At 37.0% G+C, this 19,142-nt stretch overlaps 1 protein-coding gene across 5 annotated transcripts in view; it reads right to left on the bottom strand.

Annotated features, from left to right (window-relative positions):
- The window catches only part of LOC131191380 (BDNF/NT-3 growth factors receptor-like), a 91,297-nt gene that overhangs the window by 56,705 nt on the left and 15,450 nt on the right, over positions 1–19,142 (bottom strand). For all 5 annotated transcript variants that reach the window (XM_058169452.1, XM_058169449.1, XM_058169450.1 and 2 more), the window contains 2 exons: positions 849–923; positions 405–476 (listed from right to left, as the gene is read on the bottom strand). In XM_058169452.1, the coding sequence (XP_058025435.1) occupies positions 405–476; positions 849–923 (147 nt within the window). The remainder of the gene's footprint in view (positions 1–404; positions 477–848; positions 924–19,142) is intronic.

Genomic DNA, 19,142 nt, shown 5'->3' with positions numbered 1-19,142 from the left:
ATACCTTTGTAACTGACTGTATATATCTATGTTGGAAAATGTATATGGAAAATATATATGGTGCCTGGGTATAGTGTATTATACTGTTTGGGAGGATGCATTCTGATTGGCAATCACGGATAACCAAGAAGTTTTTAAAAATCCTTTGCACTTAATATAGACGAAACATCATATTTGTCTTTTTAAAGATTCTTTTTGCTCTTGTATACAGTAATAGGTGGTCCATGGGGGCCAGGAAAAGTTGGACATGACTTAGCAACTGAACAATAGTGATATATTCTACCAAGTGGCAACCAGCCGCAAGCTGAATCCAGCAATGTAGTATGGACTATAATATTTTAAGTCCTGACTGGTAATTAAATTATCCTACTTGCTCTAAAGTCATAAAGTGGGTTTTCACTTACATGTACTGTAGGTTAATATTTTTCAGGAAAGCTTGGCGTGAGACAAACTTCAAGCCTGAGTCCACCACAGTTCTGTAAAAGTAAAAAAGCACAAATTACAATTACTGACTGATGTATCATCCATTCATTGATTTATGGGGAGTATAGCATGTAGCTCAAGGAATTTCAGAATAAATTGTGGCTCAAGAATTGTTATTTTATTTCCCAATTCAACAATCTGTGATGCCATGTGATAAAATTTTCTATCTGCTATAATTACTCATTATACTCAGCTTCATGAATTACATCCACAAATATTCAGAGCTGAGTTGCTTCTTTTAAATGAAATAAATGAAGGCAATGGCCCATGTAAGACCTCAGTACATTCCACTATAAAGTTTATGCAAAGTGGGCAAAATATGTCATTTATAATACTAAATATACATAATTAAAATATATACTTACAAATTTCTCAATCCAGTGTACAGTCCAACATCTATTTCATTTATGCTTTCTAAATCCCGCTGGTTTGCAATATAGCTATTTAAATGGACAAAAAAAAGAGGAAGAGAGAAATGTTACTATGGTAGTATATTATTTTCTTATTTATATAATAGGCATACAAATAGCAGTTGTCAGACTTGGAAATGGGAAAACAGAGAAATAAACTGTTCCTTCATTACAATATGACAGAGAAGGGCAGATTTGCAGAAACATATTAAGTACTATAATATGTTAAGAGGCCCTTTGCAATATGGAAGCAGGTTAATTTGGGTATAGTCTGGAGTAATGGAGCAATTTATCATAGATTGTTGTAAATCAAGGATTCAGTATAGGGTTGTCACTGTGGAGAGGTTTATGTAAAATAAATGATGTGTGGCAGGGGTGAAACGCTCCCTGACTGGATCGCCCGATCCGGTAGCAATGGCGGCAGGTGGTTCGGAGAACCGGTAGCAAAAATCCCTGCCCACACCACATGCCCAGCTGAGCCGCATGATCATCAGAGGGTTTCTTTTTTAAAGCATTTTTTCTCCCGCCGAAAAAATGCTTTTTAAAAAAAATAAAAGCCTCTGATGATCTACAGCCAAAGAGGTTGTAGAAAAAATGCTTCTAAAAGGCTCCTCTGGCAATCCCAGCTGAGTTGCCTGATCAGGCGGGAAAAAAAATGCTTTTAAAGGCAAAAAAAAATGCTTTTAAAAGAAAAGCCTCTGATGATCAAGCAACAAATTTTACATTTCACCCCTGGTGTGTGGGTATGTGTAAAAGGGAAAGAGAGACGGGAGAGAGAGATAGGGAAAGAGGAAAGGGAGAGGGAGAGATAAGGATACGGAGAGAGAAATGACATTATTCAAGATGGAGGTTAAGGGGAATTCAGTCAATAAATTTAAAAACCACTATACAAGTAGTCTTCAACTTATGATCAGAACTGAGCCCAAAATTTCTTTTAGTAGGTGAGACATTTGTAAAGTGAGCTTTGCCCTGTTTTATGGCCTTTCTTACCTCAGTTGTTAACTGAAACCCTGCAGTTATTAAGTTAGCAACAAGGCTGTTAAGTGAATCTGGCTTCCACTGACTTTGCTTGTCAGAAGGGTTGCAAAAGGGGATTACATGACCCTGGGACACTGCAACCGTCATAAATGTGAGTCAGTTACCAAGCATCTGAATACTGATCATGTGACCATATGGATGCTGTAACAGTTGTAAGTGTGAAAAAGGATCATATCATTTTTTTCAGTGCCGTTGTAACTCTGAACAGTCACTAAACAAATTGTTGTAAGTTGAGGACCACCTGAACTGAATCTTAGTAGTTCTGGCACTTTATACCATAATAGCTTTTATCTACTACTCTTTTGATACACTCTTTTTTTTTTTAAGCAGGACAAATAACTAGTCAATAATAATATAGTTTCTAAATTCTGTATACTACATGATAGAACTAATAATGAAGAAACTGGTTTGGTCCCCATTTTAATATAAGGTTTTTAATTTGCATATGCCAAACCAAATCAAGAATAAACAATGCAGTTATCATTGTTAGTTTTTCTGAACTGTTCAACATACTCCCTTAAAAAGAATGGAAAATTTTTAAAAAATGAATAAAAAAGAAAAAAGTACATAGAATAAAAAATATTTAAAAATTTGTGAATAGAAGCAAACTATTTACATTTTGTAAAACTATGTAAAAAAACCTAGGTAAACCAAATTGCATGAAAAAGTTTGGATAGAATTATACATAATATAATGTATTTTTTTCATTAGAAATTTGCTTTTTGAATATTGTGAATTCAAGGAAAGGAAACTCAAGGTTGGAAAATGAAGTATCAAAATTTACATAATCAATCTATGAAAAATAATGACCAATAAATATGCAATAAAGGGAAGCATATATACCATTGGAAGACCTGAAAGAGCAGCTTAGGGACAGAGCTTCATGAAGAAAATCTATCTACGTGGTCAGAAAGAGTCAATGCCAACTTAGTGGTCAATAGCATGTAAATAAATTAGTTAGATTTATGTATTTCTTACTGGAGACAGTAGTAGAAACTCTGAGAATTACAGTAGTTAAATCTTAATATAATAAAAATAAAAATATTCTTCTGATGATTACATGGATATGATTGTGCAGTTTTTCTTGCAATATTATACAAGGAAGATTGGGGATATTTTAAACTCATTATTTAGCTTAAATAGTCCTTACAAGCATGAGTATATTAGGTGTTTGCCACTGAAGAATTTGTGGCAACAGATAGAACAGCAACTAATTGATTCAATGTTGGGAAAGGATATACAGGTAGTCCTGTTGTTAAGTGAGATATTTGTTAAATGGGTTTTGCCCCATTTTACGACTTCTATTGCCACAGTTGTTAAGTGAACCACAGCAGCTGATAAACTTGTCGATCAGAAAGGTCAGCAGTTCAGCGGTTCGAATCCCTAGTAGAGGTCTCCTGCGTGAGCAGGGGGTTGGACTAGATGACCTCCAAGGTCCCTTCCAACTCTGTTACTCTTACTGTTAAGTGAATCTGGCTTCCCTATTGACTTTGCCTGTCAGAAGGTCTCAAAAGGAGATCGCATGAGTTTGGGACACACCAACGGTCACAACTATGAACTGGTTGCCAAGCATCTGAATACTGATCATGTGACCATATGGATGCTGTAACAGTTGTAAGTGTGAAAAGGATCATATCATTTTTTCAGTGCCGTTGTAACTCTGAACAGTCACTAAATGAATTGTTGTAAGTTGAGGACTACCTGTACCAGGGTTGTTTGCTGTCAGTTTATTTACCTCATTTATTAAAAAATATACCATGAGAAGTATTTAACTAAAATAAGTAGAAATTAAGATTAATAACCATAGATATGCCGATAATACAATTTGCTTGGCTAGGGTACCGTAAAGAAAATTTAAGGAAGCTCATACTGAGAAAAAAAAAAGAACCTGTAAGACTGGCCTTCTCTTTAGCATTAAATATTAAAAAAAGAAAGCTACGATTATGTGAATAGCAATGCCAAACCAAAGCCAATAGACTGAGAACTTGAAACAATAGTAGACTTTATCTTTTTGACCAATTTTTTTTTAAATCACAAGACTGATGACTGTAGTCATGACACCTGTAGTCTTCTTGCTACCTAGAAGAAAGTTGATGACAAGTCTGCACAAAATATTAAAACGCAGAAATGTTATATTGATGACAAAGATAGGCATTATCAAGGCTGTAGGTTTTCCAATTGTAGTACTTGGCTGTGAAAGCTGGATCCTTAGAAAGGCTGAAGGAAGGAAAACCAATGCCTTTGAACTGTGTGGTACTGCAGAAAATGGTGGAAAGACCTTGGACTGCAGCAAGAACAAAACATTCAATACTAGATGAAGGAAACCAGATTATTCATTGGAAGCTTCAGTTGAGATATTTTGGACACATAATGTGAAGTCAGGAGTTACTGGAGAATACCTTGATGCCTGGAAAAATTGAAGGCAATCAAGAAACTGACAGAAGATAAGATGGCGAGATATGATCACTGACATCATGAACAAGAGTTTCTTAGAACTCAAAGGAGCTGTTACTGACAGACTGATCTTGCCAAATGATATCCAGTGGGACGTAGAGAATTGGAAGCAACTGAAGGAAAAATAAAATCGCATTGGCTGCCTTGCTTGAACAACTAGATATTCATTTTTTTTCTAATAGCTATGCTTCTAGTATGTACTTATTATTAATATAGTGAAATGCATTTAAAGAAATCTACTTCATTGTACTGGCTTCTGATGTTACGTATGTCCACCAAATCAATTGTACAACATACTATTCCTCAAATCATGTTTTATCTGATACTTCAGATGTTCCGGCATAAATTAGGATGGTACACATGAATTGTCATTATTAGGTGCCATGAATATCATGGACATCATGTCATAATGAAACATAGCAGGAGGATGAACAAAAAAGCAGTAGAAAATAAACCAAAATAAAACAGAAATTACAAGCGAGAGGGTTTTTCACAATGGTTTGCTCATAACCTCCTTGCATGGTGTCAAAATCAAATCCTTCAGAAACTTGGGGGCACATTAAGGGTGTTCTTCTGCCCCAGTCTGCAAGCACATGCATGTTGTAAGGAGTTAGATATGTTTATTCACAACTACCCTTGGACATCTCCCAAGTTCCCACTATGCCCATAAAAGTGTTACGGGCCGTCCTCTTTAAGTTTTTTCCAAGTCCAGGCCAATAGTGGCCTAGTCCGAATGAGCAAGACAAGATGCTCTATTTAATTCAAAGCATCTAAGAGTAGCCCTAGTCCCATCGGATTACAGCTCAACAAAAGCAACCAGAGCTCCCACCAGTTCAGGCAAGGCAGAGGCTAACATGACTCCAATGAGTTGAAGCCAGACGAAGACAAATATGATGTCACTGAGTTGAAGCAGGACAAATAACTAGTCAATAATAATATAGTTTCTAAATTCTGTATACTACATGATAGAACTAATAACGAAGAAACTGGTTTGGTCCCCATTTTAATATAAGGTTTTTAATTTGCATATGCCAAACCAAATCAAGAATAAACAATGCAGTTATCATTGTTAGTTTTTCTGAACTGTTCAACATACTCCCTTAAAAAGAATGGAATTTTTTTTAAAAATGAATAAAAAAGAAAAAAGTACATAGAATAAAAAATATTTAAAAATTTGTGAATAGAAGCAAACTATTTACATTTTGTAAAACTATGTAAAAAAACCTAGGTAAACCAAATTGCATGAAAAAGTTTGGATAGAATTATACATAATATAATGTATTTTTTTCATTAGAAATTTGCTTTTTGAATATTGTGAATTCAAGGAAAGGAAACTCAAGGTTGGAAAATGAAGTATCAAAATTTACATAATCAATCTATGAAAAATAATGACCAATAAATATGCAATAAAGGGAAGCATATATACCATTGGAAGACCTGAAAGAGCAGCTTAGGGACAGAGCTTCATGAAGAAAATCTATCTACGTGGTCAGAAAGAGTCAATGCCAACTTAGTGGTCAATAGCATGTAAATAAATTAGTTAGATTTATGTATTTATTACTGGAGACAGTAGTAGAAAGTCTGAGAATTACAGTAGTCAAATCTTAATATAATAAAAATAAAAATAAAAATATTCTTCTGATGATTACATGAATATGATTGTGCAGTTTTTCTTGCAATATTATACAAGGAAGATTGGGGATATTTTAAACTCATTATTTAGCTTAAATAGTCCTTACAAGCATGAGTATATTAGGTGTTTGCCACTGAAGAATTTGTGGCAACAGATAGAACAGCAACTAATTGATTCAATGTTGGGAAAGGATATACAGGTAGTCCTGTTGTTAAGTGAGATATTTGTTAAATGGGTTTTGCCCCATTTTACGACTTCTATTGCCACAGTTGTTAAATGAACCACAGCAGTTGATAAACTTGTCGATCAGAAAGGTCAGCAGTTCAGCGGTTCGAATCCCTAGTAGAGGTCTCCTGCGTGAGCAGGGGGTTGGACTAGATGACCTCCAAGGTCCCTTCCAACTCTGTTACTCTTACTATTAAGTGAATCTGGCTTCCCTATTGACTTTGCCTGTCAGAAGGTCTCAAAAGGAGATCGCATGAGTTTGGGACACACCAACGGTCACAACTATGAACTGGTTGCCAAGCATCTGAATTTTTTGATCACATGATCATGGGGATGCTGCAAAGGTCGTAACTGTGAAAAATAGTCATGTCACTTTTTTCAGGGCCATTGTAACTTTGAACGGTCACTAAATGAATTGTTGTAAGTTGAGGACTACCTGTACCAGGGTTGTTTGCTGTCAGCTTATTTACCTCATTTATTAAAAAATATACCATGAGAAGTATTTAACTAAAATCAGTAGAAATTAAGATTAATAACCATAGATATGCCGATAATACAATTTGCTTGGCTAGAGTACCGTAAAGAAAATTTAAGGAAGCTCATACTGAAAAAATAAAAGAACCTGTAAGACTGGCCTTCTCTTTAGCATTAAATATTAAAAAAAGAAAGCTACGATTATGTGAATAGCAATGCCAAACCAAAGCCAATAGAGTGAGAACTTGAAACAATAGTAGACTTTATCTTTTTGACCAATTTTTTTTTTTTTAAATCACAAGACTGATGACTGTAGTCATGACACCTGTAGTCTTCTTGCTACCTAGAAGAAAGTTGATGACAGGTCTGCACAAAATATTAAAACGCAGAAATGTTATATTGATGACAAAGATAGGTATTATCAAGGCTGTAGGTTTTCCAATTGTAGCACTTGGCTGTGAAAGCTGGATCCTTAGAAAGGCTGAAGGAAGGAAAACCAATGCCTTTGAACTGTGTGGTACTGCAGAAAATGGTGGAAAGACCTTGGACTGCAGCAAGAACAAAACATTCAATACTAGATGAAGGAAACCAGATTATTCATTGGAAGCTTCAGTTGAGATATTTTGGACACATAATGTGAAGTCAGGAGTTACTGGAGAATACCTTGATGCCTGGAAAAATTGAAGGCAATCAAGAAACTGACAGAAGATAAGATGGCGAGATATGATCACTGACATCATGAACAAGAGTTTCTTAGAACTCAAAGGAGCTGTTACTGACAGACTGATCTTGCCAAATGATATCCAGTGGGACGTAGAGAATTGGAAGCAACTGAAGGAAAAATAAAATCGCATTGGCTGCCTTGCTTGAACAACAAGATATTCATTTTTTTTCTAATAGCTATGCTTCTAGTATGTACTTATTATTAATATAGTGAAATGCATTTAAAGAAATCTACTTCATTGTACTGGCTTCTGATGTTACGTATGTCCACCAAATCAATTGTACAACATACTATTCCTCAAATCATGTTTTATCTGATACTTCAGATGTTCCGGCATAAATTAGGATGGTACACATGAATTGTCATTATTAGGTGCCATGAATATCATGGACATCATGTCATAATGAAACATAGCAGGAGGATGAACAAAAAAGCAGTAGAAAAATAAACCAAAATAAAACAGAAATTACAAGCGAGAGGGTTTTTTTCACAATGGTTTGCTCATAACCTCCCCTTGCATGGTGTCAAAATCAAATCCTTCAGAAACTTGGGGGCACATTAAGGGTGTTCTGCCCCAGTCTGCAAGCACATGCATGTTGTAAGGAGTTAGATATGTTTATTCACACAACTACCCTTGGACATCTCCCAAGTTCCCACTATGCCCATAAAAGTGTTACGGGCCGTCCTCTTTAAGTTTTTTCCAAGTCCAGGCCAATAGTGGCCTAGTCCGAATGAGCAAGACAAGATGCTCTATTTAATTCAAAGCATCTAAGAGTAGCCCTAGTCCCATCGGATTACAGCTCAACAAAAGCAACCAGAGCTCCCACCAGTTCAGGCAAGGCAGAGGCTAACATGACTCCAATGAGTTGAAGCCAGACGAAGACAAATATGATGTCACTGAGTTGAAGCAGGACAAGGGCAAACACAACTCCAACAGGTCCAAGGCACAATGAAGAACAAAAGGGTTCCAAACATTCCACAGTACGTTAGAGTATTTGTTCCTCCAATACCAATCAAGTTCAAATTCCTATTTAAGTAGACACCAACCAGTGCACTTCATTAAGAGGGGCAAGGCTATCTCCTCATGATTAGTCTCACTGATCTCTACTGCACCTCTCTCCACTGGGCTTTGCACATCCTTGGATTGGGAAGAGGCGGCAACTCCTCTTCGTCCACAATGATTGGTTGCAACTGCATATCCGCTCTGGATTGCACAGCCAGTTGTTCTTCTGGTCCTTCTCGGCCAGATTCCTCCAACATTCTAGGAATTGCTTCACCACAATCACCCTATTCCACTGCTACTTTGTCTTGCTTTTGGCACAGAGCCTTCCATCTTTCCCTGATGCTCCCCATACTCCTTCTAGGATAGCTCTGAAACCAGCTCTTCCTCCTCATCCAAGCTAGAGTCTGAGGGAGCCATTACAAAGAGCCACAGCAAAACTAATGGAATAATACTACAGGCTCTCATCACGCACTGGATCACATAACTGCAAATCTCACACTGAGCTTTGAAGTATATTTATAAAAATACATAGAGAGAAAAAGAAAGAAAAAAAAGAGTCTCTTCATCCAGAGTACTTTGTCTATTTGTTGCCAGCCTCTCTGAAATAAGTAAAACATTGTGATTAAAATTCAGAGGGATGTGTTACTCTAGATGTATTCCAGATGCACTCTGCTAGTTGTTTTCAAAACAGTATTCCAAGAAACCTTGGTTTCCTTGGAAGCTTATCAACTGTACCCCAACCAAAAGATCAGCAATGGCATGATCCCTCACATGAAAAAAGAGTTTGGGATGATTTACCAATTCCAATGGGTATTTTGGAAGCTGCAGTCACAAAACATCTGGAGCATGCCAGGTTGGGAAAAAGTTATTTTAGGATTTATTCTTAGTTGATGCAAAGTGACAAGAAGGATTAACAGGTTTGGCCAGAGTTCTTTATGAACTGAATGTGCTCCAGGATCTTCTAACAAAGAGGGTTTTTGAGGCCAGAGATTTCATAGCAAATAAACTCATTGCAGAATATGTTCCCTGAAAGTGCACAGTTTCAAAGTTAGTGACCTACGCAATACATGTAGGATCATTGAGTCTGTCATTTGCACCTCTATAACTGTCTGGTTAGGTTCTGCAACCCAACAAGAAAAACACAGACTTCAGAGGATAATTAGAACTGCAGAAAAAATAATTGCTACCAACTTGCCTTCCATTGAGGACCTGTATACTGCACGAATCAAGAAGAGGGCCGTGAAAATATTTGCAGATCCCTCGCATCCTGGACATAAACTGTTTCAACTCCTACCTCAAACGACACTATAGAGCACTGCACACCAGAACAACTAGACACAAGAACAGTTTTTCCCAAAGGCCATCACTCTGCTAAACAAATAATTCCCTCAACACTGTCAGACTATTTACTGAATCTGCACTACTATTAATCGTTTCATAGTTCCCATCACCAATCTCTTTCCACTTATGACTGTATGACTATAACTTGTTGCTGGCAAGCCTTATGATTTATATTGATATATTGATCATCAATTGTGTTGTAAATGTTGTACCTTGATGAACGTATCTTTTCTTTTATGTACACTGAGAGCATATGCACCAAGACAAATTCCTTGTGTGTCCAATCACACTTGGCCAATAAAAATTCTATTCTATTCTATTCTATAAGGACTGAATCAGTCTAGCGTTTTGTTTCCTACAGTGTCCTACTAATTGCCACTTAGATGGGAATGGAAACATGTCCTTATGTTACTGTTATTCCATGGCAACTGGAATCTGAAAGCATGCCACCCCACCAGGGGTGGGTTTCAGCAGGTTCTGACCAGTTCTGGAGAACTGGTAGCGGAAATTTTGAGTAATTCAGGGAACCGGTAGTAAAAATTCTGACTGGCCCCAACCCCATCTATTCTCTGCCTCCCAAGTCCCAGTTTATCGGGAAGAAATAGGGATTTTGCAGTAACCTTCCCCTGGATTGGGGAGGGAATGGAGATTTTACAATATCCTTCCCCTGCCATGCCCACCAAGCCACGCCCACCAAGCCACAGCCACAGAACCAGTAGTAAAAAAAAATGAAACCCACCACTGCACCCCCACCCCATCTAACATGGACTCTTCGCTATTATTTAGTCTTAATATACTTGATCTTCATGATTTTTACCTAAGCCCTTTTGAATACCATCTTAGTACAGGTACTCCTTGATTTACGACCATAATTAAGCCCAACATGTCTGTTGTTAAGCGAGAAAAAAATAGATATCCCTTTTATTCCAGTTGCTGAAAGAAACTGCAAGCCATAAAAATGAACTTTTATTGATACTATAGAAGGAATTGAGGTTTTTTTCCCAGTACCCTAAGGCCATTTTCAACAGGTGGCTTGAATAATATTGTGTTATATGGGATTGAGTGTTGCTAATACAGGTAGTCCTCAATTTATGACCACAATTGAGCCCAAAATTTCTGTTGCTAAATGAAACATTTGTTAAATGAGTTTTGCCCCATTTTACGACCTTTCTTGCCACAGTTGTTAAGCGAATCTGGCTTCCTCATTGACTTTGCCTGTCAGAAGGTCACAATAGGTGATCACATAACCCTGGGACGCTGCAACTGTCATAAATATGAACCAATTGCCAAGTGTCAGAATTTTGATCATGTGATCATGGGGATGTTGCATAAAAAAAATAGTCATAAGTCACTTTTTTTCAGTACCTTTGTAACTTTAAATGGCCACTAAATGAACTGTTGTAAGTCGAGGACTACCTGTATGTATTATAGCAATTAACTCTTCAGATCAATTATGCACCATAAAGATGTTCTTTTGTCACTCCTGACTGCATGACTAACTTTGTTGCTTGTATCCTTACAATTTATATTGATATTGATTGTTTCCTGATTGCTTCTGTGTACTCTATGACTATCATTAAGTGTTGTACCTTATGATTCTTGACGAATATATCTTGTTTTTTATTTATTTATTTATTTATTTATTTATTTTGTCACAACAATATATGTAGGTATCATACAAAAAGATTATATAGTATATAAACATATATGAGTAAATATAAGGAGGTATAAGCATATATATATATATATATATATATATAGGTCTTCAGAAAACAAATATATATATATATATATATATATATATATATGAAGAAGAAAAGAAAAACAATAGGACAGGAACGGTAGGCACGTTTGTGCGCTTATGCACGCCCCTTATGGTCCTCTTAGGAATGGGGTGAGATCAATAGTAGAAAGTTTTTGGTTAAAGCTTTTAGGATTATGAGAAGAGACCACAGAGTCAGGTAAAGTATTCCAAGCACTGATGATTCTGTTACAGAAGTCATATTTTCTGCAATCTAGATTAAAGCGGTTGACATTAAGTTTAAATCTATTAGTTGCTCTAGTATTATTGCAATTAAAGCTGAAGTAGTCTTTGACAGGAAGGACATTACAATAGATGATTCTGTGAGTTAAACTTAGATCTTGTTGAAGGCGGAGTTCCAAATTTTCCAAGCCTAGGATTCCAAGTCTGGTGGCATAAAGTATTTTGTTGTTTTCAGAGGAATGGAGAACTCTTCTTGTAAAATATTTCTGGACACGTTCAATTGTATTGATGTCAGAGATGTGGTGAGGGTTCCAAACAGGTGAGCTGTATTCTAGAATTGGTCTAGCAAATGTTTTATATGCTCTGGTTAGTAGTGTGGTGTTTTGGAAAAGAAGCTACATAAAATTAGGTTTACAACTCTTAGAGCTTTTTTTGCTATGTAATTGCAGTGGGCTTTGGCACTTAGATCATTTGACATGAAAACTCCAAGGTCTTTAACGGGATGGGGGTCGTCTGTAAGGTAATGTCCATCTAGTATGTACTTAGTGTTTGGGTTCTTTTTTCCTATATCTAAGACTGAGCATTTGCTGGTTGAAATTTGTAGCTGTCAATTTTTAGACCAAGCGGTTAGATGATCAAGGTCATTTTGAATGATAGAAGTATTGTCTGTGATGTTAAATAGTTTGACATCATCAGCAAAGAGAACACAATTACTTGAGATATGGTCACAAAGATCATTAATGTATAGTATCATTAATGTATAGTATAAAGTGTTGGTCCAAGAACGCTGCCTTGAGGAACGCCACTCTTGACAGGAACAGGATTTGATAAAGCATTGCCAATTTTGACCACTTGTTGTCTGTTAGACAGAAAAGCAGATATCCATTTGTGGAGGGTCCTGAGATGCCATAGGATATTAGTTTTAGGAGAAGTTTATCGTGTACTACTGAGTCGAAAGCTTTGCAGAAGTCTATGTAGATTGCATCTATTAATTTGCCTTGATCAAGATTTGAAGTCCATATGTTTTTGCAGTGGAGAAGTTGTAAGTTACATGATAATTTTTTCCTGAAACCAAATTGTTTGTTGGAGAGTAGGTTGTTTGTTTCTAAGTGTGAGGTAATGGATTGGTTGATGATAGATTCCATGACTTTGCAGGTGACGCAGCAAAGGGAGATCGGTCTGTAGTTTTCGACTAAGCTGGGGTCTCCTTTTTTGAAGATAGGGATGACTGTGGCTAGTGACCAAAGTTTGGGAAGAGAACTGGTAGTGAAAGCTTTATCAAAGATAATACTTAGGGGTTCTGCTATATTAATGGAAAGTTTTTTTAAGAAGTATGCACATAGTCCATCGGATCCAATAGATAGCGATGGTTTTAAGTTATGAAGAGCTTTTCCAACGTTGTCTTCTGTGAAATCTATATGAGTTAAATCATCATAATCATTGCTGGTACGTTTGTGGAATGTCAGATATGTGTTATCGGAGTTAACAAAAACTGAGCCAAAGAAAATGTTGAAGAGGTTTGCTTTAACAGTTTCGTCATTGCATTCTTTGTTGTTAGAATCTTTTAGTGGTGGGATGGATCTAGAGTCTTTAAGTTTATTGTTAACAAAATTATAAAAGGCACGATTGGAATTTGTGCGCAGAAGGTTCTCTTCTTGCTTGGTGTGGTAATTTGTGCATTCAGTTTTTATTTGGTTGCATATGTTTCTGCAGCGGTTTTTGAAATTTGTAACATACCCTTTTTGTTTCTTTTCCAGAGGATTTTTTTGATTGAAGCTTTTTTATTGATATGGGTAGTTTGTTTTTCTTGATCATGGTAGTCATTTGTGATACATATAGTTTAATGACTCTATTGATTTCAAGTAGGAAGACTCTATAGTGGTCTTCAGCGGTTATGCAGGTTGCAAACAAATTTTGCCAGTCCAGAAATGAAAGATCGTTGTTTATAAGGTTGTAATTGGCTTTTTTGAAGTTGTAGTTGGGAGTACTGTTGTTATGATGATTTAAGTATGGACGTATATTGAGACGAAAATCAATCATGCAGTGGTCACTGTTAGAAAAAGGTTCTTTAATTTGTAGTCCATAAATTGAGTTTGAATTGTTGCAGAAGATGAGATCAAGGCAGTTGTTGAGTCTTGTATTGTTAGTTACAAGTTGTTCAAGACCTAGGTTTGTAACAGCGTTGTATAGTGTAGTATGGATTGGGTCAGTTGAACATTCATTAGTTGTCCAGTTAATGAGAGGTAGATTTAGATCACCCAGGAAGATGAGAGGATATGGGCAAGAGGTAGCCCATGTTAGCATTGAGATTAGCATATTTGCATGGGTAATGTCATAGTCAGGGGCTCTGTAGCATAGTAAGAATCGAAGAGTAGTGTCAAGGGATAGGGCGCATACAATAGTTTCAGGAAGAGAGAGTTTATGTGCTACTTGGATATTTTTTAGATTCAGTGACTTTTTGTAAAAGATAGCCACTCCACCACCTCTTCGGTTTTCACGATCTAATCGATAAAGACTTGATATTCTTTGTTTGAGATAATGGAGTCAGGAAGGGATGAGTTCAGCCATGTTTCATAAACAAAAATGATATCAAATGTGCCACTGTTTAATAAGAGGATAAGTTCAGGTAATTTGTTGACTATGCTTCTTGCATTTATCAATTTGCATTTGAGATCTGAAGTGATTGGTGTTGAAGAGGTAAGGGGCGTACATACCTAGTTTTGGATGTTAGTAGGTTGGGGGTTGTGTACAACAGATGGTTGCATAGATGGTTGGATGGTAGTTTGGTTGTTTGGATGGATGGTTGTTTGGATGGATGGTTGGGTTGATTGTTGGGTGGCTGGTTGGATGGCTGGTTGGATGGCTGTTTGGATGGCTGTTTGGATGGCTGATTGGATGGCTGTTTGGATGGCTGGTTGGATGGCTGTTTGGATGGCTGTTTGGATGGCTGGTTGGATTGTTGGTTGAATGGCTGTTTGGATGGCTGGTAAGATGGTTGGTTGAATGGGTGGTAGGGTGATGGGTGCTTGATTAAATACTGGGATGGCTGGTTGATTGTTATGGGTGATGGGGGGTTTGGAGGTGATTTTTTGATTGTAGGTTTTATTTTTTATGCAATCGGCACGGTAGTCGATGTATAGGTTGGATTCACCATTGTCTTGTCTTCTTTTAAGTTCTGTGCGAAGTTCACGAGAACGTATCCGTTGTAGAAAGGATAGATCAGGACGTGATCTAAGTTTATTGAAGGTAGGGTTGGTTTTAGCAATTGAGTTTATAGTATAAATGAATTTACGTTTACTGTCCTCATTTATGCATGTGACTCTACAAAATCTTGGTGCTGTTGACCCATCGCTGTTTTTATATTCTGGTCCATCTCTGGAGATAGCAATTATTTCATTTGGGAATATGGTTGATGAGTTATAATTTCCAATGATGTTGTGAATCTTATTGATATCTGGTTCGTTAGTGTTTTCAAGTCCAAATAATATTGCATTATTTATTTTTTGTCCTCTCTCCATTGCATCACTGATTAGTTGGTTTGTAGTTATTTGTTGTTTAGGTTGTGTTGTATTAATTTGTTGTCTGGGTTGAGTTGTAGGTTGTGTATTAGGTTGTGTATTATGCGATGATAGATGAGTTTGGAAGAGATTTAGATCATTTGAGTTTTCATTTTTTAGTGTTGAAATTTGTTTTATCAAGTTTGTGAAACTTTGTTCAATAACTGTTAAAAAAAAATTTTCTAAGTTTTGTTCAATATTTTGTATTCTTTTTTCTAGGTTTTGTTCAATAGCTTGTAATCTTTTATCTAAGTTTTGTTCAATAGTTATTAATCTTGTTTCTAAGATTTTATCAGCGTTGGATTTTCTGGCTGGCATAATGATAATATTTCTTATTCCTTTGTTTTATTTCACACTCTTTCCAATTTTAGTAATGATTAAGTATCTGTCACTTAATCAATTATCTTTAATTTTATATCTCTCTCTTTAACTTTAAATGGTAATCAATTTGGCAATTGCTATAGTAATGGGGAGTCACTATGGTAACAGTGAGATTTGGCGGGAAATTTAAAATGAAGAGATTGGGTGGTTGAAGAAGCTTCTTTAAGGGTGGCCGTAATGGCGGGAGAGGCCGGGAGACTGGAGTCTCCTAGGAACTCACCAGGGTCCTACAGCAATCCTGCCGATTGGGGGATAGGTGGTTTTTAATCCTTTTAATTATGGTTGTTTTGAGTTTATTGCAAATGCTGCTGGGCTTACAAAATTAGAAGCGGTGAGGGAGGTCGATGCTGGAGGGCAGCAATGGCAGCGGTACGACTCACGGCAGCGGCAGCGGTAGTCACGGGTCTGGCATGGTGGTTCTGGTGGCAGCGGGCATTTGAAGCCGCTTTCAATCGGCGGCTCACAGCAGTGGCAGTCTCGGTAGTTGCGCGACTCGCGGCAGCGGCAGTCCCGGGTCTGGCGTGGTGGTTCTGGAGGCAGCGGGTGTTTCCAGCCGCTTTCAATCGGCGGCTCGCAGCAGCGGCAGTCACGGTAGTATCGGCATGAATCATGGAAGCGGCAGCGGCAGCGGCAGTCTCGGGTCTGGCGGTGGCTCTGGCGGCAGCGGTGTTTCCAGCCGCTTCAATCGCGCCCACGGCGCCTCCAGCCACCTTCAATCGGCAGCCCACGGCAGTGGCAGTCCCGGCTCTGGCGGTTTCGGCCGCCCCGATTCTTCGCTTACGGCCGTCTCAATCCTCAGCAGCCTGGAAAATCCTCGGCAGCCTCAATCCACGGTAGCCTGGAAAATACTCAGCTCTGGAGAATCGTTAGTAAGGAATTTTCGGGGAAACTGCTCTCCTCAAGAGCTCAAAAGAGCTCCTTTACAGAGAGTGTTTCTCTGGGGCATCCTTGCTGGTCGCCATCTTCTATGATGACTTTTTCAGGCACATTGAGAGCATATGCACCAAAGACAAATTCCTTGTGTGTCCAATCACACTTGGCCAATAAAGAATTCTATTCCATTCCATTCCATTCCATTCTATTCTATTCTTAAACTTCTTCACAATTATTTTACAATGTCTGGATGTAGTATTCTGAGATAGAAAGAAAAATATCTCCCCATCAATTTTATTCAGGCATGCCCTCACCTCCACCAAACTAAAGCACTACAAATATTTTAGCCTTTTTTCATACAATACTCAAGGGCCGTCTTCATTTCAGTTCCCTTCTTCTACACTTTTTAAAACTTTTTATATTATTTTCAAATGTGATGAGGAGAACTTTATGTTCACATTACATATACTTGTGTAGTGGCATCAGAATATTATTTGATTATCTATTTGCTATAACAATCTATATTTTCTAATCTAAATGTTTATAATAAAATACTAGGTAAAATTCACTGTCATAAAACTATCAAAATAAAAATGTATTCAAATGTTTTAAATTAATTTAAAAAATCAAGCTTCAATATGCATGACAGGTTGGGGAGGAAGCCTTTCAGAAAGACTTAAATGTGCTTTAATTAATTCACTATAAGTCTGCCTGGAATTTACTCTTACTGTTTATAAGATTGTTTTTATCCCTGATTAGCATTCTCACTTTTCTGATTTGCCAACTATGTGGAGTTTGACAGCATCTTGCTTATAAAGAAAATAAAAGCTATGAAACCAGTCTGAAAGTCAGACAGAATGTATTTGTAAACACCCAAAAGTTGGGGTTTTTTTTTAAAGTTAGGCAGCCTTAACAAATCTAATAAATAACAAAATAAATAAATAATGAAGCAAATCTATTTAAAGCACACACACTCTATTTATCTTTTGAAAGTGGAAATATGGTTTACAGAGGTTCTCACCTACCAGTAGGCAGGCAATTGCTTTCTGCATAACTTCAGTTCCATTTCTAGGTTATCTTCAAGAGCAGCCTTTAATGTGCCCTACAGTCATTCAAGCTCCATGAACCCAAGCCTCATATCCATCAGGGCACGTGTTCCTGTTGCCATGTTGTCCTGCCCTAAATAGGGCCACAAATGGCACACCAGCCACTGCTGTATCTTTTCTTTTATGTACACTGAGAGCATATGCACCAAGACAAATTCCTTGTGTGTCCAATCACACTTGGCCAATAAAAATTCTATTCTATTCTATTCTATTCTATTCTATTCTATTCTATTCTATTCTATTCTATTCTATTCTATTCTATTCTGTAGAAGGTTGCCCTGCCCATGGATTTTGTTTCCAAGTCACAGATCTGCACCTTCATCATGAATGCAATCCTGTCTAGAATTAAACTATACCAACAGTGTACCATATGCATTTTAGACAAAAAAATACCAATTAGGCTTTGACTTCTTTCTTTCCACACTATTCTTACGGCTCCAGGCCTAAGTTAAGAATTTTATCACATCTGTAGCTTGACGGGGAATGGTAATGCTTCAAAAATTGTACTAAGGAAAGAATTTGATAGATAAAACATAAAGATGTTGGTTTTAGCAGAATGATTTTCTGTACTAGTATAACAATTCTAGCCTAAAGCCATGTATAATTTGTGTGAGAAACTGTGGGGAGACTGGAATAAACAATATAGACATAGACATATCAGCAGTTTATTTTATAAATTTTATAAATTTCAACACAGTCCAAGTAGCCAGAAATAGGGCAAAAAGCATTTCAAATCATTTAAAGAGACTCCTCCTTACTGAATTCACTATAAAGGAGGGCTGGAAATGCTTATAATTGCTAAGATTCTCTATTTACTCGAAGGCTAGCATTAAATATATTTTACTGAAGTCTGTGTAGCTCTTGTTTACTTGATCTTGCCCAGTTGTATAAGGCTTGACTATTCATTAGGGAATCACCTATGGAAAACAACAATAATGCCAAGGTTTCTGCAAATATGACATATCTCACCAAGCAATATATATGTTATGTGTACCATGGATGGGAAGAGCCAAATAATATCATATAAAACACTAGTAAAGCCTCATCTATAATACCACGGGCAATGTCCATGTTGAAAAAAATCCTACAAAACAAAATAGAAGCAACCAAGATTTCTGAACAAATCAGAGATCTGAGTACGATAAATGGAGTACAAAGATCAACTCTTATTGGTTACACACAAAACTGACCAGCCTAATTCCAAACAAAGGAAGTATCACATCGATACCACCATGCCTGGATTTCTTCAAGCCTTCCTCTTTCCAGGTGCTTGGCAAGGTACCAATGAGGGATTATCTTGTTTTGTTTTGTTTTTAATTAAAAACTGAAGCATGTGGATGGAAAGGTTTAAGCCCTCAAACTGAACAAAAATCTGGATATCACACACATTAAAATTAGCAACATCATTCACATACTGCACAGTTAATACAAAGTGTCATTCAACCTTAAAAGTACT

Source organism: Ahaetulla prasina, chromosome 2 (genome assembly GCF_028640845.1).
Source record: "Ahaetulla prasina isolate Xishuangbanna chromosome 2, ASM2864084v1, whole genome shotgun sequence".
Lineage (NCBI taxonomy): Eukaryota > Metazoa > Chordata > Lepidosauria > Squamata > Colubridae > Ahaetulla > Ahaetulla prasina.
Note: the sequence above shows the minus strand (reverse complement) of the source record. Positions and strands in the feature narration are given on the sequence as shown.